The sequence below is a fragment of the Leucoraja erinacea genome, chromosome 14 (assembly GCF_028641065.1).
Source record: "Leucoraja erinacea ecotype New England chromosome 14, Leri_hhj_1, whole genome shotgun sequence".
In the NCBI taxonomy this organism is placed as follows: Eukaryota; Metazoa; Chordata; class Chondrichthyes; order Rajiformes; family Rajidae; genus Leucoraja; species Leucoraja erinaceus.
In genome coordinates, this window is record NC_073390.1 from 453,245 (window position 1) to 481,107 (window position 27,863).

At 45.7% G+C, this 27,863-nt stretch overlaps 1 protein-coding gene across 4 annotated transcripts in view; it reads left to right on the forward strand.

The window, feature by feature from the left end:
- The first annotated feature begins 1,734 nt into the window (after positions 1 to 1,734).
- The window catches only part of masp1 (MBL associated serine protease 1), a 109,538-nt gene continuing 83,409 nt past the window's right edge, over positions 1,735 to 27,863 (forward strand). For all 4 annotated transcript variants that reach the window (XM_055645344.1, XM_055645345.1, XM_055645346.1 and 1 more), the window contains exons 1-6: positions 1,735 to 1,792; positions 3,077 to 3,302; positions 9,853 to 10,027; positions 11,670 to 11,801; positions 17,268 to 17,464; positions 20,482 to 20,629. In XM_055645344.1, coding sequence (XP_055501319.1) covers positions 1,788 to 1,792; positions 3,077 to 3,302; positions 9,853 to 10,027; positions 11,670 to 11,801; positions 17,268 to 17,464; positions 20,482 to 20,629 — 883 coding nt within the window. In that variant the 5' untranslated portion in view covers positions 1,735 to 1,787. The remainder of the gene's footprint in view (positions 1,793 to 3,076; positions 3,303 to 9,852; positions 10,028 to 11,669; positions 11,802 to 17,267; positions 17,465 to 20,481; positions 20,630 to 27,863) is intronic.

Below are 27,863 nucleotides of genomic sequence, written 5' to 3' on the forward strand. Positions count from 1 at the left end.
TGAAGGGCCAACAACAGCTAAAGTGCTTAGTAAACATTGGCCGTGCAGATATCGAAATTAAAAATATTGGGAATTATCGCGTTTGCTCACTGCATTTCATCAACAGTAAGGCATTATTTATGTTTTTTCTTGATTCCTTTGATATCTAAGACGTCTCAGAAGTGATAAATCTGGCTATAAATTTTCCTTCAGCCATTTTCTTTTTGTATGTAAAAACCCACTTGAGAACCATGGGCGATTTAAAAATTTTACAGCCAGATTTATCACTTCTGAAACTTTTTTAGATGCCAAAGGAATCAAGAAAAAACACAAATAATGCCTTACTGTTGATGAAATGCAGTGAGCAAACGGCCAATGTTCGCCAAGCACTCTGGCTGTTGTTGTCCCTTCAGCTCTCGCTTCTATCTACCGTCATTTCTCCTCACTTTTGGAACTCTGAAGTAGGCTAAATTATTTACAATGCAAAAATTGACCATTTCGGCGGCTTTTAACAGGCCCACTACGCTGGAAACAATGGTCAGAGCTTACCTGCAGTTCATCGCGTGTACTCCAGTTGGCGTAGCGTAGCAACAGCACGAGTCATGTGTCGTGACCCAAATGCCGTGCAACCTCCCTATGGGCTTTCAGGAAATGTGGGGTCTCAGGATGTGTGGGATTTTGGGAAGTCGGGTCTTGGGAATCAGTGAATGGGGCTGATAAGATATACTATCATATAATGGGGCGAGGACAGATATACTACGAAGAGCAATGTGTGAGCAGGGTCTTGGGGTCTGTGGTTTGGATATGAAGGGCAAGGTTTGTGTTGGGTGTGGGTGAGGGGCGGGGCAAATGGGGCGAGGGGTGTGTGGGGGCGTGGCCTGCGGTCTGGGGGGCGGGGACGAGCTGGGTCTGTGGGCTTTGGGCGGGGCCTGTGGTTGATGGGCGGGGCTGGGGCTGTGGTGGAGCGGGGGGTGGTCTGGTGGGCGGAGTCTGTGGTTGGGGGCGGGGTCTGTGGTTGATGGGCGGGGCTGTGGTTGATGGGCGGGGCCTGTGGTTGATGGGCGGGGCCTGTGGTTGATGGGCGGGGCTGGGGGCGGTTCCTGGAGCGGGGTTTGTGGTCTGGTGGGCGGAGTCTGTGGTTGGTGGGCGGGTTTGTGGTTGATGGGCGGGGTCTGTGGTTGATGGCGGGGTCTGTGGTTGATGGGCGGGGTCTGTGGTTGATGGGCGGGGTCTGTGGTTGATGGGCGGGGTTTGTGTGGTTGATGGGCGGGGTCTGTCTGTGGTTGATTGGCGGGGTCTGGGGTTGATGGGCGGGGTCTGTGGTTGATGGGCGGGGTCTGTGGTTGATGGGCGGGGGTTTGTGCAGCCGATGGGCGGGGTTTATTGGTGGGCGGGGTTTGTGGTTGATGGGCGGGGTGTTGTGGTTGATGGGGGTGAGTGGTTGAGGGTTTGTGGTCACCTGGGTTTGGGGTTTGTGGTTGGGTTTGTGGGCGGGGTTTGTGGTTGATGGGCGGGGTCTTGGTTGATGGGCGGGGTCCTCGGGCACCCACACCCCACACCCCGGTTGATGGGCGGGGTTTGTGGTCTGGTGGGCGGGTTTGTGGTTGATGGGCCCACACACCCCCCCACACACGGGGTTTGTGGTTTGATGGGCGGGCCCCACACCCGGGGTTACCACCCCGGGGTTTGTGGTCTGGTGGGCGGGGTTTGTGGTTTGATGGGCGGGGTCTGTGGTTGATGGGCGGGGCCCGCGGGACGCTGCAGCCCCCGGGCTTTATTCTGTGTCCAGCCCCGGAGCGAAGCCGAAGATGGGGTGAGTGAGGGTTCCATCACCTGCCCCCCCCCCCCCCCCCCCCCGCCCGCCGCCCCCCCCCCCCCCCCCCCCACCCCCACCCCCCTCCCCCCCCCCCCCCCCCCACCCCCCCCCCCCCCCCCCCCCCCCCCCCCCCCCCCCCCCCCCCCCCCCCCCCCCCCCCCCCCCCCCCCCCCCCCCCCCCCCCCCCCCCCCCCCCCCCCCCCCCCCCCCCCCCCACCCCCACCCCCCCACCCCCCCCCCCACCCCCCCCCCCCCCCCCCACCCCCCCCCCCCCCCCCCACCCCCGACCCCCACACCCACCCCCCCCCCGGACCCCCACACCCCCCACATCCCCCCCCGGACCCCCACACCCACCCCCCCCCCCCCCCCCCCCCATCCCCCCACACCCACCCCACACACCACCCCACCACCCCCGGACCCCCACACCAACCCCCCCTCCCCCCCCCCCCCCCCCCCCCCCCCCCACTCACCCCCCCCCCCCACCCACCAGTTTCGGGGAGTTTGTTCTATCTCATGTAGCTACCAAATTTGCCATGTTACAACAGTGATTATATTGAAGGAGGAGTAAGGGACTAGGAGGAGTGAGGGACTATTAGATGCTGTGGGATGATGTCCTGTGGTTCTCAAAACAATGGTGCTTGGAATGTGGTTTTGAAGGAATAGCTGTGGTGGATGTCATTCTGTGTCTGGTCTGGCCAACTCGCAGAAGAGGTTAGCCTTGGCTGGAGTGTGCTGCTTGAGATTGGTGGAGGGACTGGGAATCTGTGGCCTGCTCTTGTGCTTTAGTGAAATGAATACTTTATTGTCACATGTGACGAGTCAGTGAAATTCTTAGCATGCACACCCAAGGTATGCAAATAGTTGCCCCTAAAGGACTTCCCATCCCCCACAGCGCCCACGCTTCCCCCCCCCCCCCGCCCCCATGCCGGGTCCTCCTCTGTTCCTTCCCTTGGCAGCGATGTCCACATTTCCAGGTGTCTGTCCTCGTTCATCAGTCAGTGCCATCATCGACTGTCGTGCCAACCTCTCCACTAACGCCATGAGGCTCCACCGCCGGCCTGCGAGGCTCTATCTCTGACTAGCGAGGCTCAGGCCTGGCGCGGCTTCTCAGTAGCACCTCCGGAAGGAGGTGTTGATTTATATCTTGTTGTTATAAATGTCACTGAGGAATGTTCTGTTCTCTAGTATATATTAGTCTTGTTAAACTCTATGCTGCGTGTGTTAATTTTGTGTTGAATTGATAAAGCATTGAATGTTCTAATGCTCACTCTACTTTGGCAGATGCTTCTGGTTCTTTGTGCTCTGCTTCCTGCGCCTGTGTGGAGCAAATGTCACTGAGCTGGTTGGGATGTTTGGGAAGTTTCAGTCGCCCAATTATCCGGAGGGTTATCCAAGTGATACAGACATAACCTGGAACATCACCGTGCCTCTCGGATTCCATATCAAGCTCTATTTCATGCACTTTGACCTCGAGCCCTCCTACCTCTGTGAATACGACTATGTGAAGGTAGGTTGGCAGCAGAGTGATCAAACCCAAGTTGCTGATTACATTCCACTGTATAATATAACGAAAATAAAAACATAAAATGCACAACAGTCAAACAACAGGTGTGCTAAAACAATGGTAACCAGAAACAATGACTGTTTCTCTCATCGCAGATGCTGCCTGGCCTATTGAGCAATTCAAGCATTTTCTTGTTTTATTTTAGATAGAATAATTGTCGAGAAGTGGTCAATTCAATTATGAAATGCTAGTTTATACACCTGTGTGCTCCTCCAGTCACTGTATTGGAATGATTAACACTGGAGAGGCTATTGCAATGGCTGAATAATTTCAGTTCTCTGACACTAGGTAGGCTGGAATAGTTTTCTTTGGAACACAAGTATGAAGGATGCGAGGTCCACACAATAGCTAAGCGAAGGTAGGGTGAATAGGATGGATCCATTTTGGGGGAATGGTCGTCTGAATGCGTTCAGGAGCTGTGGTAGTCGCTGGCGAAGCCTGCGCTTGTTTCCTGTCCCAGTTGTCAGGCTGTTTCAGAGACCAGACAAGAATCTACCATCCACTCATTGTAATGAAGGGTCTGACACCTAAAACAATCTCTTTCTATAGATCCTGTTATCTCACAACTGTTTCCAGTATTTAATTTTAATCACAGCAGCTGTATTGGGATTTGAAACCGATTGCGAGTACATCTGGTTACTTGTCCAGTGCCATGCCACCCAAATGCTCACAAGGTTCAAGACAATTAGTAAATGAATGAAAGAGGAGTTGAGAAAATATTTAACCCCAAGAATACTGGGGGCTGTAACTGGCAGGTGTGAGATAGCGAGGAGACAACGCATGACCACAGTTTAATCTACCTGGGTGAGCATTCAGTCTCAGCTATATAGCACAGCAACAGGCCTTTGAGCCTCCATGTCCATGCATCTGAACTTCCAACTATTCAACATCATCCAGTGGCCACAACTATCCTTGCTATCAACTACACCACCAGTTTATGTGTGATTAAACTTACTAATCATACTTCCTACATTATATCCAAATCATATATGTTTATTTAATTCCCATGTGTACCGTGGTACAGTGAAAAGCTTTTGTTGCGTGCTAACCAGTCAGCAAAAAGACAATACATGATTACAATCTATCCATTTACAGTGTATAGATCCACGATAAGGGAATAATGTTTAGTGCAAGGTAAAACCAGAAAAGTCCAATCATGGATAGTCTTAGGGTCACCAAAGAGGTAGATAGTAGTTCAGCACTGCTCTGTTATAATATATATAACAAGTATAAAGGTCCTTTAGTCTGATCCCTATGATAGGCCATGGTCACAGGCCTCTATTCACAATATTGGTCACATGGGCTCTCCCCCCTGAAGTTGTGTTTGACGATCTTTGATTAATTCCTGCCTTACCAAGTAGTGGGTGAATCATAAATAACTTCCTCTCACTAGAGTTCTACTCGCTGTCCTGTAGCTACCTGTTTTTTTCCTACTGCCCTTCTTGAATAAATGTACACAATATGTCACGATCTGCTGGCCTTTGTGTTGCTGCAGTTGGGGAATAGGATGAATTAAAATTGCTCTTTGTTGGTGTAAGTGGACGTGGTGGGCTAATCGCCTCCCGTGTGGTGATGTGTGCTTTTCTAACGCGAGCCCAGCATTAGCGGAGCCAGTATTGTTGATGGCTCATTTGTGCTTTAATCTTTTGGACTTGAGAGCAAAATACAAAGTACTGGAGGAACTCAGTAGATCAGGCAGCATCTGTGGGGAGAATGGACGGATGACATTTTGTGTCGGGATTCTTCTTCAGGCTCCATGGAATTTTATTTGTTTTTTCGTCACAGGGTACAGGTTATGTGGAGTCCTGACAGGACTGATTTTTACAGTCTGAAGTTTGTATTTCAGGACATTTTAAATCGTTGCAAACCTGTAATATAAATACAGGCCCATCTAATACTGCCCGTATTGGGCACATGTGTATTGGAGCTAATTGTATTAATTGCACTGAACAGTGAACCTTTTTTTGATCTGCCCTCGAGGCTCAGCAGTCGGAATGCATTTACCAGAGGGTTATGAGTGTAATTGTATAATTAACAAGCCCTCCCAAGTATTGAGCTACTATAAATATTAGCAATTACAGATCACATTGTTTATGTTGCTGTGAGCTGTGGAATTCAGCTCTGTTCCCAGCCATTGAACAGTACAAAAGCTCATGACAGCAACCAGAGTGAGCCATTCTGCTGTGTGGACAGGTGATCATCTCTCCAGAGTCATCACTGTATCATCCTGCTTAACCAGGTGTGAGTCAATAGATAGTCACTGGCTAACAATAAATTCCACATCCATCTACTGCTTACAAACCACCTCCATTCTCTACATTCCAAAGTTAATCTACTTGCTCCATGTACCCTGTTCAAGCATCCACCCCAACCTGCACCCTGTCTCCGGCCTCCCTGCTTACAAAGTCTACCTCATATTTTCTAGCACTTTGTTCTGACCCTCTTGATGCCTGCTCCCATTTCTCTTTACAGAGAGAGACTTCCTCCCACACTCCAAATACATCCAGGTTTGTAGTTTAATTGGAATGTAATTTGTCATTGGTGTGTGTAGATAGTGTTAATGTGCGGGGGTTGGTACGGACTCGGTGGGCCAAAGGCCCTGTTTCCACGCTGTCTCTTTAAACTAAACTAAAAAGATACAGCGCAGAAATAGGCCTTTCGGCCCACCAAGTCCATGCTGACCAGCAATTACTAGCACTATCCTACACACTAGGGACAATTTACAATTTTTTCCGAAGCCTATCTACAAATCTGTCTACCTTTGGATGTGGAAGGAAACCGGTACTCCTGAAGATATGATATGACATTGTCAGTCATGTGATGATGTCTCAGGATCTACAGCAGGAGTTTAGGATCTCGAGGGATTTCTCCATCTGCTGGTCACATGGTGCAGGGATGCGGAAAGGGGAAAACAGTTGCAAACAACTATTTTCAAAAGTTTTACTTGTTTATTTAAAATATTCCATCATTCTCATTTCAGCATTTACAAAATAGAATTCAAGATGTTATTAGGAACTAAGTGAGGAGCATGCAAGAGGGTGATGGGTATCTGGAGTGAGTTGCTGTGGAGGTAGTTGATGCAGATACATATAACAACATTTAAAAGATACATGGATGGGGAAGGTTTAATGCGATATGGGTCAAACTTGGGCAAATGGGACAAGCATAGACAGAGCATCTTGATTGGCATTGACGAGTAGGGCTGAAGGGCTTGTTTCCAAGCTGTATAGCTGTGAAATTTAGGAATCGGAGACTTGAACTGGAGGTGCTGTTATTCAGCAGGTCAGGCTGCATTTCTGTGGAGGGAATTATTTTAATTTTTAATTAGAAATGGGGAACTTTGAGATAAATCGAATTTGGAAAAATGTTGCAGATTTCTGAGAACTAGTAGTAGAGTGGAGAGCAAATTAAAAATGGCAAAACAGCCCGAATACTGGAGATTCTGTGAACAGGAGAGGACGATCGGCTTTAAATAGAAACACAGATAAGGAATGTTGATTGCAGTATTCAGTGTGGGAAATAAACCAATGATGTCACAGGAACATCTTGATTTAATAATAGAATTTTGGCAGCAAATTGTGTAGGAATGGAAAATAAACATGAAATGCTTCAATAACAATTTCAACGCCAACATCTGCGGGAGGGGAGAGCACAGCGCCGGGGTAGGGGGTAGTTGACGTTCCACGAGAAGGGAGGGACCCGAGAGGGCAGAGAAGGTGCCTGGGGTTGGTAAGTGCCTGGGGAAATTCCCACTGAGTGTGGCTGGGTCCCAAGGAAGCAGAGAGGATGTTGTGTCTGTGAGGTTGTCCCTGGAGGGTCCCAAATGGGTGAGGAACGGCCACTGGAGAGGTTGGCTCTTGTTATCTCCACTGGTGTGATCCTGATTGTAGTTCCTGACGTCAGACCCACCACTCCAACAGTATGCATCAACGTTGCCCAACGTGTGCCTCAAACCTTGGTCCAAGCTTTTGTAGCCTCTGCACCTCACACTACTGATGTTTTTCCATCTTTCTGCTTCTATTAAATTTACTTTTGTTGCATTTTCTGGATATGCATGTTAGAGACAAGTCTAGAGTTCCTTTGTGACTTTTTGGAATTTGCTGGTGAGCTACCACTTGAGAGTTGTTGGTGCTACACTCATTCAACAAAGTAGAAACTATATCACACTCCTAAATGGTGCTGTCTGGTGTCAGGAGGTTAAAGTTGTTCACCATATGAAATGTTGCTTGTAGTTGTATTGCAAACCTGATTTGTCGTCATAGCATGTTCTAGTTGAGTTTGTGGTTTAGGGTGACCCCAAGATCTGGTTAGTGTCGTAAACTTGAATACAAACTGTTCCTTTGTTTGAGAAGTAGAAGATAATCCAGGCAATTATTGGGCAGTGAGCTTCATGTCAGTGGTAGGGTAAATATTAGAGAGGATTTCCAGGATGGGGTTTATTTACATTTAGCAACAGAATGGAATAATTAGGGCAGTCAACGTGGCTTTGTCCGCAATAGGTCATGTCATTAACTTGTGGAGGAAATTAAGGTAATCACTGAGGAAAGGACAGCGGATTTTAGTACGGTAGTTGACAAGATTTGTCATTGTAGGCTGATGCAGAAGGTTATGATTATGAGATGAGCGGTGACTTGGTAGTTTTGATTCAGAAGTGGCCTTCCCTTTGAAAGCAGTGGGTAGTGGTGGAAGGGTTTTATTCTGGCTGCTGGTCTGTGACCAGTGGTGTTTTTTATATCCATTTATCTATGACTTGGATGTAAATGCCATTGGGTTGATTCAGCACCTATCATAATTTTGCAGCTCATAATGGGATTCATATAGATGGGTCCAATGGGGAGTCTGAAGAAGCATGAAACATCACCCATCCTTTTTCTCTAGAGATGCCGCTGAGTTACTCCAGCACTTTGTGTATAACTCAGTTACAATGGGTGATATGGACTGAAGGTCCAGTGACTCTGCTGAGCAACTTTGGCGGCAAAAACAAGGGGGCAGATTATTATCTCAATGGGGTTAGATTAGTTAAGGGGGAATTACAGCGAGACCTGGGTATCCTTGTACACTGGTCATTGAAAGTTGCCTTACAGGTACAGCAGGCAGTGAAGAAAGCTAATGGAATGTTGGCCTTCATAACAAGAGGATTTCAGTATAGGAGTAAAGACGTTCTTCTGCAGTTGTATAGGGCTCTTGTGAGACCACATCTGGAGTATTGTGTCTCCTAATTTGAGGAAGGACATCCTCGTGATTGCGGCAGTGCAACGTAGGTTCACGAGATTGTTCCCTAGGATGGCGGGACTGTCATATGAGGAAAGATTGAAACGACTAGGCTTGTATTCACTGGAGTTTAGAAGGATGAGGGGGATCTTATAGAAACATAAAATTTTAAAAGGACTGGACAAGCTAGATGCAGGAGAAACGTTCCCAATGTTGGGCGAGTCCAGAACCAGGGGCCACAGTCTTAGAATAAAGGGGAGGTCATTTAAGACTGAGGTGAGAGAAAACTTTTTCACCCAGAGAGTTGTGAATTTATGGAATCCCCTGCCACAGAGGGCAGTGGAGGCTAAATCACTGGATGGATTTAAGAGAGAGTTAGATAGAGCTCTAGGGGCTAGTGGAGTCAAGGGATATGGGGAGAAGGCAGGCACGGGTTATTGATAGGAGACGATCAGCCATGATCACAATGAATGGTGGTGCTGGCTCGAAGGACCGAATGGCCTCCTCCTGCTCCTATTTTCTATGTTTCTCTGACTCTGACTGTGAGAATTGTAAGGGAGTGCTGTTCAATAGCTAGGTTGAGCAGATGCAACCACACTTGAAGTTTGGCCATCCAGGACAATACAGTGCTCTTGCTTGGGACCCCATCCACCATTAAAGCAATCGTACCCTCCACCACCAACACACAGTGGCTGCAGTATATTCCATCTACTAAATGTCCCACAGGTACCTGCCCAGATTTCACCAAAAGCTCCTCCCAAACCGGCCCACTCTTCCCATCATGAAGGGCAAAGGCATCAGGCACAGGGGAACACCACTGCCTGCAGGTTCCCCTCAAAGTCGCACCCCAATCTGATCCTGGAACTCCTCCCTAGTAGCACTTGGAAATTCTACTTCTCAAGAGCAATTCCAGATGGACTATAAATGCTGACCTTGTCTCGTGACACCCAGAATTATAAAAGAATCACCAGATTGTTCAAGCGCCAGGTTCACAGATGTGAAGTAATGGATAAAAATGCAGGGAATGGGAGGAAAATATTTTTTGTGAAGAGTGTGAACAACAGAACCATCAATGCTTTTGAAAGGAATTTGGCTGAGACTTTTGATGTAAAATTGGCTGGGAGGACAGCTTGGGGATGAGTCTTTGGAAATGTCCCACAGAATGCTGATGTGAGCCTGAATGTCCCAGCAGTACAGCAGAGCTCTGGATCTATGGGGGCTTCCTTCTATTCCTCAGGTAAAGATCTGTGACGTGGTGGTAAACAGTGCCTTTTGATTTCAGATCACGTCGGGTGATATGCTGGAGACATTCTGTGGCCGAGAGAGTACAGACACTGAGAAAATCCCAGGCCAAGACTCTGTTTTCTCCTTTGACAATTCCATGACCGTCTTATTCAAGACAGACTTTTCCAATGAAGAACGTTTCACTGGTTTTGAAGCTCACTATGCTGCCATCGGTTAGTTGGTTTCCTTATCTACACTTAAAACAAAGCCTGATAATGAAGTGACACTTGAGCAACCCATGTCATGTAAGGGAGGGAAAATGATGACAGGGCAGCACTTTGCACACTGTCTATCACTGAGACATTGAGCTGGTATTGTAGAAGTCTCTTTTGCAAATTTACTTGCCTACTTGCCTGATCCCTGGGATGGCGGGACTGTCATATGAGGAAAGATTGAAAAGACTAGGCTTGTTTTCACTGGAGTTTAGAAAGATGAGGGGGATCTTATAGAAACTTATAAAAGGACTGGACAAGCTAGATGCAGGAAAAATGTTCCCAATGTTGGGCGAGTCGAGAACCAGGGGCCACAGTCTTAGAATAAAGGGGAGGTCGTTTAAGACTGAGGTGAGAAAAAACTTTTTCACCCAGAGAGTTGTGAATTAATGGAATTCCCTGTCACAGAGGGCAGTGGAGACCAAGTCACTGGATGGATTTAAGAGAGCGTTAGATAGAGCTCTAGGGGCTAGTGTAGTCAAGGGATATGGGGAGAAGGCAGGCACAGGTTATTGATAGGGGACGATCAGCCATGATCACAATGACAGATGTTTAGGGGTAACATGAGGGGGAACTTCTTTACTAAGAGTGGTAGCTGTGTGGAATGAGCTTCCAGTGGACGTGGTGGAGGCAGGTTCGATTTTATCATTTAAAAGAAATTGGATAGGTATATGGACGGGAAAGGAATGGAGGGTTATGGTCTGAGGGCAGGTAGATGGGACTAGGGGAGAGTAAGTGTTCGGCACAGACTAGAACGGCCGAGATGGCCTGTTTCCGTGCTGTAATTGTTATCTGTTATATATGTTATATGAATGGCGGTGCTGGGTTGAAGGGCTGAATGGCCTCCTCCTGCACCTATTTTCTATTTCTATTACTATGTGAATGTTGAGGGCCGCACCAGGAACCTCATTTCTGCCATACAGAGGTAGTTAAGAATCCATAACGTTGGTGGGTCTGGAGTCACACATAGACCAGATTGGATAAAGATAATCGATTTCTTTTTCCAAAGAACATGAGTTTATGGTTACTGTTACTGAAGGTCGGTTTAACTCCGGATTTAATGATTTGTTTAGAATCCGCAGCAGTCAAAATGCAATTTAAACCCTTATTTCTGGAACAGTTTTCCAAAATGCAAGTTGAAGGGGGGATATTGCAGAGCTATATAAAATTGTGAGTGGAATAGATAGGGTGAATGCATAGTCTTTTTCCCAGAGTAGGGGATTCATGAACCAAAGGACATAGGTTTAAGGTGAGCGGGGAAATATTTAATGGGAACCTGAGGGGCAACTTTTTCGATACAGAGGGTGATGGGTATATGGAATGAGCTGCCAGAGGAGGTAGTTGAAGCAAGTATCATTGAAATGGAGGGTGAACAGTTTCTTAGGAATGCTGAAAGTGGTCAGGGCCTGGAGCTCACTGAAAGGTTGGTGAAGATGGAGACCTGCCACATATTCAAAAAGGACCTTGAGTAACCACAAGGTCAAAAATATGGCCCCAGAGCTGGGAGAGGAATTATCCTAAAGTCCAATTTAGTTAAAGGTGAATGCAAATGGCTGAATACTTTCCTCTGCATATGACTCTTTGATTCCGATTTTATTTGTAGATGTCGACGAGTGTAAGGAGAAATTGGATGAATCTTCGGCCTGTGACCATTTCTGTCACAATTACATCGGTGGATTTTACTGTTCCTGTAGATTTAGCTACATCCTTCACTCAGATAATCGGACTTGCAAAGGTATTGTCATACTCTGCACATGGACCTGCTCATACTCACGAATAAGTGGCCCATATGATGCATGCATCTGGTTTGCATGCAGTACATTGCCTGTGAAATAAAGCCTCATAGTCTCACTCACAAATGCATTGGCTGTGTAAAATTATACTTGCAATTGTAATAGTTGCAATTGTGCAAAAATTGGCCAATGAATTGTTATGTAAAACCAGTTGGAGAGCCATAGAAAGATAGCACACAGGAGATGCAAGAGATGGCAGTGACTGGAATCCAGAGTTAAACACAAACCCCTGGGAATCTCAGCGGGTCAAGCAGCAGCAGCAGCTGTCGTGGCCATGAACATGGTTGACATTTCAGGTTATGACCTTGCATCAGCTGCTGGATTTGCTAAATTCCAGCAGCAGCTTGACTTTGTTGTTGCACACAGGAGCTAATTTTTCCTTCCTGTCTGTGCCAGCTCCTTGAAAAAGCATGCAATGAGTTTAGTTACCCTGCTTATTCTCATTAACATTGCAGTCTCTTGCCCTCTGGTCTTTAGTCAGCTCTCTATTAAAGGTTTCTGTTAAATCGGCTTCTTCCATCCTACTAGGCAGTACACTCAGATCATAATTTGCTGTGTGAACTAATTTTCTTCTTTCTCTCTCTGTTTGTTGATCAGCTTTGACCAGTGCACTGCGGTTAGTGATCCTGGAAACATTTTCTCCTTAACTACTATTAAAAACCTTTCTTATTGTTGCCCCTCTACCCCGTCGCTCCTGTTCAGGTGCCACTCATCCTCTTCCACATGCCTGTAGAAGAGATCCCAATGGTCCAAACACCTGAATCTCTCCTGCACCCGCTCCTTTCCCATATTCTCCTATTTTTGCCCCCACTAGCACGTGGCACCAGGAATTATACACAGATTGCAATCCCTGATACCCGGCTGTTTACCCTCTTTCATAGCTTCCAACATTCGTTCATCTTTTTTAACCCATGTTGTTGTTTCCAATGTGGACAATGACATCAACAACTCCCTTGCGGCCATACTGCAGCCCCTCTGAGACATCCTGGAACCTCTCACCAGGGAGCCATCACACCTGGTGTCTCGTTCATCTTGAGAATGTGCCCCCTAGTTCTAGACATGCCCACCAAAGAAAATGTAGAATTATACCGGAGCTAGTTCCAGTCTCTCAAAATCCCATCCATGATCTTTCCCAAGTCTAGCATCCCAGGCTTGTCCTTGCAAACTCTTTCTCAAAAAAGGCCCAACACCAGACACCTTCCCAGTCTTCCAAGTAATGACCTGCGGCAAATGATGTTAATGGTGTTCCAGCCAGGCCCTAGGGTTTTATCCACTTTTAGGAGGTTTAAGACTGTCAGCACAGCCTCCTTTTCCATGTTCAATGTCATATGTTTCCATGTTCTGATACATCACTATTCATTTCATTCAATTCCATGGCCTCCATGACCTTCTCCACAATAAATACAGATGAGAAACAAAAACATAGAAAATAGTTGTAGGAGTAGGCCATTCGGCCCATGGAGCTGATCATCCTGCTTTTTCCCCCATATCCCTAGATTAGTTCTAAGAGCTAAATCTAACTCTCTTGAAATGGCCTCCACTGCCTTCTGTGGCAGAGAATTCCACAGATTCACAACTCTCTGGGTGAAAAAGTTTTTCCTCATCTCAGTCCTAAATGGCCTACCCCTTATTCTTTAACTGTGACCCCCTGGTTCTGGACTCTTCTAACATCGGGAACATTTTTCCTGCATCCAGTCTGTCCAATCCCTTGATAATTTTATATGTTTCTATAAGATTCCCTCTCATCCTTCTAAATTCCAATGAATACAAGCACAGTCGACCCATTCTTTCATCATATATGATTCCCGCCATCTCAGGAATTAACCTGGTGAACCTACGCTGCACTTCCTCAATAGCAAGAATGTCCTTCCTCAAATTAGGAGACCAAAACTGCACACAATACTCCAGATGTGGTCTCACTAGGGCCCTGTACAACTGCAGTAGGATCTCCTTGCTCCTCAAACTCAAATCCACTTGCCCACTTGCTGTGAAGACCCACATGTCATTTGCTTTCTTCACTGCCTGCTCTACCTGCATGCTTAATCAATGACTGTACAAAGACACCCAGGTCTCGTTGCACCTCCCCTTTTCCAAATCTGACACAATTCAAATTGCTGAAGACAGGCAGCATCTCTGGAGAGAAGGAATGGGTGACGTTTTGTGTCGAGATCCTTCTTCAGACCATTCAGATAATAATCTGCCTTCTTGTTCTTGCCACCAAAGTGGATAACCTCACATTTACCCACATTATACTGCATCTGCTGTGCATCTGCCCACTCACCAAACCTATCCAAGTCACCCTGCAGCCTTATAGCATCCTCCTCGCAGCTCAAACTGCCACCCAGCTTTGTGTCATCCGCAAACTTGTAGATGTTACATTTAATTCCCTCGTCTAATTCAGTAAAATATCTTGTAAATAACTGGGGTCCCTGAGCTTTGTGGCACCCCATTAGTCACTGCCTGTCATTCTGAAATGGACCTGTTAATTCCCACTCGTTGCTGCCTGTCTGCCAACCAGTTCTCTATCCATGTCAATACACCACCCCCAATACCATGTGCTCTAATTATGCACACTAATATCTTGTGTGGGACCTTGTAAAAGGCATTTTGAAAGTCTAGGTACACCACATCCACTTGCTTTCCCTTATCCATTCTATTTGTTGCATCCTCAAAAAAGTCCTGAAGATTAGTCGAGCATGATTTCCCCTTCATAAATCCATACTGACTTTGCCTGGTCCTGTCAGTGCTTTCCAAATGCGCTGCTATTACATCTTTAATAATATACTCAAGCATCTTCCCCACTACCGATGTAAGGCTAACTGGTCTATAAGTTATTTTGGGTACTCTCCAGTCCACAGGAACTGGTCCAGAGTCTATAGAACATTGGAAAATGATCACCAATGCTTCCACGATTTCTTGGGCCACCTCCTTGAGTACTCTGGGATGCAGACCATCAAGCCCTGGGGATTTATCTGTCTTCAGTTCCAACAGTTTACCTAACACCAATCTCTGCCTAATGTAGATTCCCTTCAGTTCCCTTTCCCCCCCCCCCCCCCCCCCCCCCCCCCCCTCACTAGAACCCTCATATTTCCGGGAGATTGTTTGTGTCTTCCTTAGTGAAGACAGAACCAAAGTACTTGTTAAACTGGTCTGCCATTTCCTTGTTTCCCATTATAAATTCACATGTTTCTGACTGTAAGGGACCTACATTTGTTTTCACTAATCTTTTCCTCTTCGCATATCTAAAGAAGCTTTTACAGTCAGTTTTTATATTCCCCACAAGCTTTTTTTCATGCTCTATTTTTCCCCTATTAACCTCTTTGTCCTCATGTTGAATTCTAAATTTCTCCCAGTCCTCTGGTTTGTTGCTTCCTCTGGATAATTTATAAGCCTCCTCCTTGGCTAACACTATCCCTCATTTCCATCATTAGACATGGTTGTGCCACCTTTCCAGTTTTATTTTTACGCAAGACAGGGTTGAACAATTGTTGTAATTCATCCATGTGATCCTTAAAAATCTTTGCCATCGTTTCTCCACCGTCAAACCTTTAAGTATCATTTGCCAGTCTATCCTAGCCAATTTCCATCTCATACCATCAAAGTCTCCTTTCTTCAGGCCCTTAGTCTCTGAATTAACTGTGACACTCTACATCTTCATGCAGAATCCCACCATTATCCTGACACCAGAGTGCCAGATCAGCCACCTCCTCCCGGTAGGCCTTCTTATCGTTGTCTGAGATCAGGCCCACTACCACAGTGTCATCAGCAAACTTGATTATTGGCAGGATGGCCTGCCCTCCAGTCGGTTCCTCTGCATATTGGCTTAGAAACCTATCCCGTATACAATCCAGGAAATCCTCTGCCTTAGCTCTGCTACCAATTTGGTTGGCCCAATCTATATGTAAATTATAGTCACCCATGATAACCGCTGTACCTCTCCAACCTCCCTATTGCTGTTTGGTGTACAACTCCAACAAGCATTTTCTGTCCTTGGCTAATTTGCAGTTTCACCCATACCGATTCTACAGCATCCAAGCTAATGTCGCTCCTTACTACTGCATTAATCCCATCTTTAATTAGCGATGCCAACCCACTTCCTCGTCCTTTCTGTCTATCCTTCCTGAATATTGAATACCCCTGCATATTGAGTTCCCAGCCTTGGTTTCCCTGGAGCCATGTCTCCATAATCCTAACTATGTCATATCCATTAACAGCTAACTCCGCATTCAATTCATCCACCTTATTACGAATGCTCCTAGCGTTAAGGGACAAAGCTTTCGGGTTTGTTTTTCTTTTCTCCCTTCTACCTTGTGCTTCTGCCCTCATTTTATGGCCCTTTTGTCTCCCTGCGTTGGTTCCCATCCCTCTGCCCTATTAGTTTAAACGTGACCTTTCCTACACTCTCTTTCCCGTTAACAGCACGCATACGCTTGCAGGTTGTTGAACCCCCCCCCCCCCAACTATTTAGTTTAAATAGAAGTATTCATTTAACACCTCACCCATCTCCAGTGGTTTTCACACATTGATCCTTGTGGGGACCCGTTCTCTTCCTAGTTAATCTCTGCTCTTATTCTTAATAAGCATTGAATCTTTCAGAATTTTCCTTTAACATTAGCCAAAGCTGTTGTCCTATTTTCAAGCTCTGATTTCCCACTGATATTCCTGAATGGAATTGCTTGATCCGAGCTGCCGATGCCTGAGGTAGGGCCCCTTTTTCCTGTCAAGAGCTTTAATATCCTTTGTAAAATGTCCTCGTATTATTCACCTTGTGAAGTCTTTCTGAATCGTTCATCTTTTAATATGATCATGACTCATTCTTTTCAATTCCAATCTGTTTGGGTCTGATTTTCTTCGTCTCATCCTTGGACAATGTGCTCATCTAAAGGATGAATCTTGTGACTGTTCTTGAACCGTTTGCAATGCAAGTCTATCCCTCATTAAATAAGGAGACCAAATCACCAAGCAATGTCACACCATTGTCCTTTACAGTTTTGGCAGTACTTGCTTCAGCTACATTAGGGTATTATAACTTGTCTGTGCCCATGTGCCTTTGCAAATGGGACTAGATTAGATGGGGCATGTTGGGTTGGCCAAAGGGTCAGTTTCCCCTCTCTCCCAATCCCACTTTCTTTGGCAACTCGTTCCATATGCCCACCACCCTCTGTGTGGAGAAAGTTGCCCTAGAGGTTCCTAGTAAATCATGCCCTCAACATTTAGATTCCTCCACCCTGGGGAAAAAAACAGACAAACTTTGTATTTACCATCTTAATTATTTACTTTTTCTGTATTTCTTGTCCTGGTTTACCCAGTTCTTTCTGAACTCCAGCATCTAATTGTCTCGCCATTTTAATAATGTTTCAGCTTCTGTTCTAATCAAAGACTGATTGTTGCCTTTTGTTTCTCACCAGTCGAGTGTAGCGACAATGTATTTACAGAAAGGTCAGGAATTGTCTCCAGTCCAGACTATCCCAATCCTTACCCCAAGAGCTCAGATTGTCTGTACCGTATTGAACTGGAAGATGGGTTTGTGATCACCTTGGACTTTACCGGCATCTTTGATCTAGAAGATCACCCAGATGTGCTATGCCCTTATGACTATCTGAAGGTGAGCACTACCAAATGTGTTGGAACGTCTTGTGTCGTCATTGATCCAAATTTGGTTAACTTGAACTGTGTTCCTTTGTCAGATTGATGCAGGACTGAAAATGGTGAGTATATAAGAGGACAACTCGTGCATCTACACTTGGCATTCAGTATATTAACTTCCTAGGATCACCACCAAGTAGGAACAGCTACATGTAGTGGCCACATACTGTGGATAGTTGTGATTACCACACCAGCAACTTCAGAGAGGATACTGGGAAATGTACAACAAGGTCACTGGGCTGGAGAATTGTAGTAATATGGAGAGCCTGTCTCACTCAAGTTGTTTTCATTGGAATACAAAAGTAAATTGTAAAATGCATAAGATAACAAGAAATTATCTTCTATCAATTTCCCAATAGTTAGCAGAAATTAGAAGAGCAGGTATGGTGTAACAACAATAGGTTGTCGTAATGGACAGATTTAATGTCCCCAATATTTACTGGGATTGGTTTAGTAAAAGGGGCTTAGATTAGGTTGAATTTGTAAAATGAATTTGTGAGGTTTTAAAGCAGCATCTAGAGGGACAGGGTTCCACTCAAACTGGGCAATGACCTTTGGAAGTGTTGGTGAAGAAATCCTTGGGAAATAGCAGTCATTATCCAGTATGTTTCAATGTGGCCATGGAAAAAGATGATGTTGGTCCTGCAGTTAGTCTTAATTTGGTGGGAGAGCTGATTTCAATGTAAAAGGCATGACCAAACAAGCAGATTCGGAGCAGGAGCTAGAGGGTGTAAAAACCAATCTCTGATGTTAGGGAGTGAGTGGGCGTGAGGCTTTTATAACTAAAATAATAACAAAATTGATTGGATTTGAGCAAGTCCTTTGAGGGTTACATCAGATGCAGAAGAGAACAGAAGTAGTAGGACAAAAACACATGAAATAACCTTGGCCAGCAGGATTGACGAAAACTTTGAAGAAGCAAGGAGTGTATCTAGGAAAAGAGTGAGTCCCCTCAGGGACCAAAAGAGAAATCTACATGTAGGGCCAGGGGATGTAAGCAAGATCCTAAATAAATATTTCAATTTGGTCATTGATCAGGGAGACAGATGTGGAGGATGGAGTGTTAGGAAAGGACTATTGGTTATTCTGGGACATGTGTGTCAGGAAGGAGGAAATGTTTGAGATATTGGCAAAAATTAACATGGACAAGCCTCCAGAGCCTGACGGGATCCATCTTGGGATGTAATGGCATGTATGGGAGGAAATTACTGTGGCTATAACAGTGGCCTTTGCATCTGTGTTAGCCACGTAGGGGTAGTGAATATTGTTCCCTTTTAAATAAGGCTGTTGGGGTAAACCAGGAAACTAGGTGCCCATGGTGCAGAACTGGCTTACTCAAGCTTGTTTAACCTCTTATAGCTAATACCATCTGATCTAGGCAATAGTAAAGTAAACCCCTTCTGCACACACTACGAAGCCTCTGCATCCTTCCTGCAATGGGGCAACCAGGACTGCACAACATGCCTAACCTAAGTTTTATAAAGTTTCAACATGACTTCCTGACTCTTACAGAACAGTCAGCACAGGAACAGGTCCTTCGGCTCACAATGCCTCAATGCCCTAACCAATGATGGCAAGCATACACACCCCTTCTTCACCACTTCCTCTACTTGTCAGAGAGTCATACAGCATGGATACAGGCCCTTTAACCCAATGTTTAGCCCATGTTGACCAAAACTTGAGAATTAAGGGACAGAAGTTTAGGGGTAACATGAGGGGGAACTTCTTTACTCAGAGAGTGGTGGCTGTGTGGAATGAGCTTCCAGTGAAAGTGGTGGAGGCAGGTTCGTTTTTATCATTTAAAAATAAATTGGATAGTTATATGGACGGGAAAGGAATGGAGGGTTATGGTCTGAGCACAGGTATATGGGACTAGGGGAGAATACGTGTTCGGCACGGACTAGAAGGGTCGAGATGGCCTGTTTCCGTGCTGTAATTGTTATATGGTTATAAGATGCTCCAACTAAGTCAGTCCTTTTTGTTTCCGTTTGACCCATCTTCCACCCAATCTTTCTTATCCATGTATTGCCAATCGAATTGCTACTTTCAGGGATCTCTACCTGAATATCCCTCTGTACATCAATGTTGTTCGGGGTTCTGCCATTAACTATTTACTTTCCCCATATATTTGACCTTAAAAGTGCCCAGATTAAACACCTCCTGTCACTTCTCCACCCTAATCTGTGACTGATCAATACTCTGCTGCATCCTTTGACAGCTGCCTTCACTGTGCAACTCCACCATTTTTAGAGTTGTCTGCACCCGCACCCTCATCCCACCTGCTCAACCTGCTGAATTCCTTTAGCAGTTTATTTGTATATCTGCATGAGTTGCTTATTTTACCTCCATTAGTCAAAGTCCTAACTGGTGAAGACAGGCATGCTATATGCCTTCATTACTACCCTATCCACTTAGTTGCCACCTTCAGCAGGGCGGTGCAAGACTTTTTTCTGCTGGTGGAAATTGCTAGTGTTGTCAAACAAATGTGGAGATAAAATAAAATATCACACTGCTAGCCTTTTCTCTCGTAATTCAGCCATGGGATTATTGCCACGGGTGTGCCTGTTGCGTCTCTTCAAAAGGAAGCTGCTCCAGTCATTATTGAGGCCCAGGATTGTCCTCACTTGCCAACCTACTAAACAAAGAATATTCCCAGAATCAGACCCAAGTTCTTACTCTAAATGCTTCCCTGCATTTACTAACGTCGTTAGCAGTACGGTGACCCAGCAGGTTACAGATAATGTTGGGGGAGTAATGACCTTGGGATTAACATGGATTTACTGACACTTTACATATATAACTTTTGTTAACCTCAGGGGTGGAATTAGACTGGATACTGGATGATGAAACTAAAAGCTCAATGAGGGAGATGTGCGAGGCACATAATTTTGCTATATTTTCTCCTGACTTGTTTTTGTTTTCAATGAGTCATAGCCCTGTTGGGATTTCCAGTTTGTGTTTTGTTCTCTGCTGCAGATTAAAGCTGGAATGAAGGAGTTTGGCCCTTTCTGTGGTGATAAGAGTCCTGGAAAGATCGCGACCAACAGCAGCAGAGTCCAGGTTCTCTTTCACACTGACGATTCGGGAGATAACCGCGGCTGGAAATTTGCCTACACATCAGTTGGTGGGTTTGATGCTGGCAGCTAGTTTCAGTTTGTTTGAAACATTCTCCCTCTCCTCTCGTGTTGTGTGATCATCTACTGGTATCTCTGGCTCCAGGCATCTTACAACTGTCTCCCCTATCATTCTGTCGAAGGTATCTGAATAACCACTGTAAATTGACAGCCGTGGACCAAGAGCTGGGAAATGGGAGCAACCCATGTAGTTCTTCCTTTGACTGGCATTAGTGCAATGGGCCCGCTTCCATGCTGTAAAGCTTACACATTTTCTAGTTGGTTGGAAGAAAGGATCAGCATAATTTTCATTTTTTCCCATCGTAGTCAAATACATTCCAATTCCCCCAAGTGTGGTTTGCCTTGCGAGTTAGGAAAGAGTCCAATCCCTTTGTTGATGGTGTATTTAACAACCTAAACTAGGTAAAGGATCCAGTTTGAATGTTTCTTAATCTGTGCAGTTTAGACCCATGTCACAGGCCCAGGCTTATTCAGGGCTGTATCTGTGTGGACATGTGTGTATTTTTGTGTTTTTGACATCATGTTGCACTGAGCTGCCTCTGGACTACTGTGGCCCGGTTCTGATAACACCTTGAGGCAGATGGATGCTGAATGCTTCTTCTTTGTGGGGCTTCTTATTGTTGGAGGTGCAGCTCTTTGAGAGAGCAGTAAGGGTTCTGGCAGAGAATAGCACGTTCCCATTTAATTTCTGCATGGCCTCTGGTACAAAGCACAATTCTGCTGGCTAACAGACCATTGAGATTTAATGCATTCCCAAGATTTAGATTTGAAGCCTGACTGCAGACAGCTGGAGTTTGGAAAATATTCTATCACATCAAACCCATATGTTGCAGAGAAATGGACTCCGGTGATCCAGTGGACTCCGGTGATCCAGTGGACTCAGGTGATCCAGTGGACTCCGGTGATCCAGTGGACTCCGGTGATCCGGTGGACTCCGGTGATCCGGTGGACTCCGGTGATCCGGTGGACTCCGGTGATCCGGTGGACTCCGGTGATCCGGTGGACTCCGGTGATCCGGTGGACTCCGGTGATCCAGTGGACTCCGGTGATCCAGTGGGCACTGCTTGCACGCCCCTTGGTGCTCCTCCAGGTTCCATGCAATAGGTCACCTGGGAGATGGGGCACATTTATTGGAAGGGTTGTTGGTGGTGAGTTCTTTCATTTCACCAACCCTCTGGCAAGGTCCAGTGATTGGCAGTCACACTTCAACCTAAACTGTGGTCCTAGTTTCAATGTCTCAAGCTCCTTGATTCCTTCTCATTTCCTGGGTATCTTGTGTTACATTTAGTTGCTCTGTTTGAGTTATTGACCATTTGGTATTCCCTTTCCTGCTTTGATCTTTTTTTGCCCTGAGATGTCATCTGCAATTTCTCCTCTCACCACCTCTCATTTTCCCAGCTCATTCCATCAGCCATCTCTTGAGTTTGACTTTTGTTGGTCATTGTCTAATGGTTTTATGTCTTGGCTTTTATACATGTAGTTCTACATGTTCTACAATATTTTACATGTCATTCAAATTATTGATGGACCACAGCAAAATATTGTAGTTGAAGGAAATCAAATGGAGAGTATTCCCAGGAGTTGGATCAATATTAATGGGTTAGGCAGGTGGGCAGAACAATGGCAGATAGAATTTAATCATGATAACCGAGATGATGCATTTTGGTTTGGATATGCATATTGAATCTTCAGGGTTGGGGTGTATTTGCGGCACAAAGAGACCTTGTCATATTTAGTTTGGTTTAGAGATACGGCACGGAAACAAGTCTATCTGCCCACGAGTCTGTGCCGACCAGCGAACCCCATATACTAACACTATCCTTCACACAAAAGGGACAATTTACAATCTCCGTACACTAACACTATCCTATACACACTAGGGACAATTTATAATTTTACCAAGCCAACTAAACTACAAACCTGTACGTCTTTGGAGTGTGGGAGGAAACCGGAGCACTTGGAGAAAACCCACGCAGTCACAGGGAGAACGTACAAACTCCATACAGATAAGCACCCATCGTCAGGATCGAACCCCAGTTTCTGGCTCTGTAAGCCACCGCTGTGCCACTGTGCTGCCCAGAGAGTTCAGGGATCCTTGAAGATGGCAGCTCTGGTAGGTAGGATAGTTAAGAAGGCATATGGAATACTTGTTTGTTGCATGGGGGAAAAAAAGATAAGAGCAAGCGATTACCTTCGGTCAAAGCTGGAGTACGATTTACAATTCTGGTCACAAAACTATGGAAGGGATGTGATTGATCTGGGATAGGGCCTTTCAGTTGTAAGGAGAGACTTTCAGCTGGGTTTGTTTTCCTCAAAACTGAAGATGGACCCAATTGAGTTATACAAAATCATACTCTGTTTTTGTTTTGCACAGAGCAAGGTTGGTGGGTGCATAGAACAAGCTGCCAGAGGAAGTAGTTGAGGCAAGTACAAAAGCAACATTTAAAAGACAAGGGACAAATTTTATCAAATGGGACTAGTTTAGATGAAGCAACTTGGTCGGTATGAATGTGCGGTTGAAGTTAGCAGAGGTTTCTAAAATCAGGGGGTATGTCTAGGATAAGATGTAGCGACTTCACAGGGATCTGAGGAAGATGTTTTGTTGGAATCTTGTCCACAACTGCCTGAGATGGATACTCTCAGATTTCTGAAGTTTCTAAACACGCACTTTAATTGCCAAGGCTTGGGAGGCCATGGGCCAAATTTAGGAAATGGAGTCAATATAAATAGGCACAATTATCACAAGGACATAGAACAGTACAGCACAGTAAAATGAGGCATGGTGGGCCGAAGGGCCTATTTCAGTTCCATTATGACTGTGACTCGGGGAAAATACTGAAAATCACCAGAACATTTCTAATCACTAGCCTGAAACTTTGTTTATTGATGCCCAATGATGAAATAGGAAATGTCCAATGATGAGTTTAATAATAATGAAAGTGATCAATCAATCAATCAATCAATCAACCTTTATTGTCATCTTGCAAGCAACAGTTGTACAGTGCAAAATGAAAAGACGTTTCCCAGGGAATAGCGGAGCATCGCACATGAAATTTAAAACGTTTCACACATAATAACAATAAAAACAATCCAGTCCCTGATGGAACAGTATAAATAAATAGTTAAAAGCAGGTAAAACACAACGTTAAAATACAATAAACCAATCATAAAAATGTCCGGGGCAGCTGATTTGAGTGGCCAGTGCCAGTTATTAAAGTGTCCGTGCCAGCCGCAGAATCAAGTGACTGTGAGTACAGAGTGACTGTTTAGCAGCCTCACAACCAGTAGTAGGAAGCTGTTTAGCAGTCTTGTAGTCCGGGCTTTCATGCTTCGATATCTCTTGCCTGATGGCAGGAGATCCAGGTGTGTGTGGAGGGGGTGCAGTTTGTCCTTAGCAATTCTCTGAGCTTTTTTCAGACAGCGGCTCTGGAACAGTTCTTGTACCGAGGGTAGGGAGACGCCAATGATCCTCTCTGCTCCCCTCACTATCCTCTGCAGAGCCTTCCTGTCCAAGCAGTTGCAGGTGCAGTACCACGTATTTATGCAGTACGTGAGTACAGACTCCACCGTACCCCTGTAGAAAGTCCTGAGGATGTTGGTGGGGAGTGAGGCCTGTTTTAGTTTCCTCAGGAAGTGCAGTCGCTGATGGGCCCGTTTGACGGTCCCAGTGGTGTTCCTGGACCAGATGAGGCTGTCTGTAATTTGCACACCGAGGAACGTTATGCTCTCCACTCTCTCCACTGCAGTGCCACTGATGTTGAGGGGTGTATGCTTTGGCTGCGCCCTCCTGAAGTGGACAACCATCTCCTTCGTTTTGTCGACATTTAATTCCGCACCAGTCCACTAGTTGTTTTACTTCCTCCCTGTACATTGATTCGTCATCTCCGCTGATGAGTCCCACCACTGTTGTGTCATCCGCGAATTTTATGATCTTATTGTCCCTGAATCTGGCAGCGCAGTCATGTGTGAGCAATGTGAACAACAGCGGGCTGAGCACACAGCCTTGAGGGGAGCCGGTGCTCAGCGTGATCAAGCCTGAAGTGTTCTTGCCAACACGGACTGACTGTGGTCTCTCTGTCAGAAAGTCCAAGATCCAGTGACACAGGGTGGTGTTGAGGCCCAGCAGGGTTAGTTTCTCCACATGTCTCTGTGGGATGATGGTGTTAAACGCTGAGCTGAAGTCAATGTACAGGATTCTGGCGTAGGTGTTTTTGTTTTCCAGATGTGTGAGTACTGTGTGCAGCGTGGTAGAGATGGCATCTTCTGTAGAACGGTTGGGGCGATAGGCGAACTGGAGGGGGTCTAACGATGAGGGGAGGCTGGCAGTAATGTGAGGTTTCACCAGGCGTTCAAAACACTTCATTATTATTGGGGTCAGGGCGACAGGGCGGTAGTCATTTAGGCAGGCAACAACTGGTTTCTTCCTCTATGGGGATTATCGTGGAAGTTTTGAGGCATGTGGGGACAATGGCTTGACTAAGGGAGATGTTAAAGATGTCTGTTAGCACATCTGCTAACTCCTCAGCACACTTGAGCACACGTCCTGGGATGTTGTCGGGTCCGACTGCTTTCCACGGGTTGACCTTAGACAGGATTCTCCGTGTGTCCATTGAGTCTATGGTCAGGACTGGCTGGTCGGTTTGTAAGCAGGGGCTGGCTCTCCCCTTGGGTGTGGTGTTTGCTGCATCAATACGTGCAAATAAGTTGTTCAGTTTATCTGGAAGAGAAGTGTTGGTGTCAGTTACCTGCTGCCTTGCCTTGTACCCCGTCAGTGTTTGGATTCCCTTCCACATCTTCCTGGTGTCTACTGCATCACAGAGGTGTCCCTGGATTTTCCCCGCGAAGGCTCGTTTCGCTGCCCTGATTCCTTTTTCCAGTGCAGTCCTGGTAGATCGAAGAGCGGCTGTGTTACCGGCTCTGTAGGCTGCATCACGAGCCCTCAGCAGCGAGCGCACCTCTGCTGTCATCCATGGCTTTTCGTTTCCACGTGCAGTGAAGGTTTTCATGATAGTGACATCCTCGGTGCACTTGGCAATGTAGCTGGTTACAGTCTCTGCGTACTCCTCGATGTTGATGAGGTCATCATAGGATGCTGCTGTCCTGAACACATCCCAGTCAGTGTGCAGGAAGCAATCCTGCAGTGCTGAGGCTGCTCCCTCTGGCCAGACCCTGGTGTGTTTTCTCTCCGCTCTGACTTGTTTTTGCAGAGGTCTGTAGGCTGGTGTTAAAAACACTGAAATGTGGTCCGAGTGGCCCAGGTGAGGGCGTGGGGCTGCCTTGTAAGCCTCTGGGGTGTTGGTGTACACCAAGTCCAAGATGTTCTCTCCCCTGGTCTCAAAATCCACATATTGCTTGAATTTTTGGAGCACAGTCTTAAGGCTGGCGTGATTAAAATCCCCGGCCACCACAATGAAGCTATCGGGATATTTGGTCTGGAACTCACTGATGGCGTCATGCAGAGCTCCCAGTGCTCCGTTGGCCTTAGAATTTATATTTGCACTTGGAGCAACATATACAGCCACAACAAAAACAACGGAGAATTCCCTCGGCAGATAGAAAGGCCGACATTTCACGATGATGCTGTTCATAATGTAAAATAGTTTAAATTCATAGATAGATTCAGTGTGGATACACACAGATTGGCCCACAGATTCCATGCTGACCATCAACTACCTATTTACACTAATCCTACATTAATCCCAATTTGTTTGGGAAGGAACTGCAGATGCTGGTCTATTACAAAGATAGACACAAAAAGCTGGAGTAACTCAGCAGAAACAGACTCGCAGACTGAAGAAGGGTCTCGACCCGAAACATCACCTATTCCTTTTCTCCAGAGATGCTGCCTGACCCGCTGAGTTACTCCATTTTTGTGTCTATCTTTTTTGTTGTTCCTATCATTCATTGATGTAAAAATAACTGCAGTGATGATGATTCAAAGACATTTGGGCAGATATAAGGATAGGAAGTATTTAGAGGCTATGGGCACTGTGGCAAATGGGACTAATCTATAATTCCACTGTCAGTGTAGACAGGGTGGGCTGAATGGCCTGTTTCTGCGCTGTGTATGTTGATGCACATGGTACAGTTCGGGAAGATAATGATGATGTCAGTGATGCCTACGGCCTTGTGGATAGTTTTGTTTAATTTTTCTTTTGAGATGTGGCCATTACTGAAGTGGCAGGATTAAGTCCCATCCCTACCTGCTGTTGACATGGTGACAGCGAGCCAACATCTTAAAAAGGTAATGACCAAGTAGCTTGGACAAGTAATTCCATTTACTAACTATATTTCTGCGTTAGTTGGCTGGTTGAACTTGCGTAAGACAGGGAATCTTTAATTTACTGAGGTCCTGCCAATGGAATTAAACTTGGTGAATTCCAGCAAATCTTCCCATGTCTGTCCTTTGCATGGAAGGGCATTGATGCAACTGAAGATAATTAAACTGAGGACACCACCTTGGTAGTAATGGCTTGTCACTGGGATGATTGATCTTCAAAAACCACTTTGTGCAACATGTAACTGCAATTACTGGAGTCTTATTGTCTCGATTCCCACTGAGCTCGGTTTTATCTGGGTTCCTTGGAGAGTGTACCTTGTCAAATGCCACCTTGAAATGAAGGCTAGCATTCTCACCTCACCTGTAGAATTATCTGCAGTCCATGTTCGAAGAAAGACTTGATCAGGGCTGTATCTAAGTGGTCTCACACAATACACTAGTCTTAGACAAGACACTAACATTGGTGAAGAGATTATTATTTAGTACCATTTGACAGCACTGCTAATAGCATCTTACATTATTTTTCTGATGATTTAGAGTATACAGATTAGATCAACATTAACCAGAAAGGATTTGCCCAGCATTTTGTCAGATATACCTGGGATATGCTCACACTGTTGGGCGGATGTCAGTATTGTAACTATTTGAAATAATTTGCCCACTTTATCATGGAGAGTGTCCAACTCCACATAGGCACCACTGAAAAGGTTTGAACCCTGGTCACTGGAGCTGTGAGGCAGAACTCAGCCCATTGTACACTGTAGCACCCCTTTTTGTAGATGGATGTGATGTTCTGGGTACTATTGATGCTGATCACTTGCTAAGTTGTCCCGTTCCTGTACCAACTTCTCTTATCTACATTGCTTCATTTTCTATTGTTTGATCCAACAGTGATTCTCTTTTGTTGTAAATCTACTTGCGTACGAGGTAAGGGAAGTGTTCTG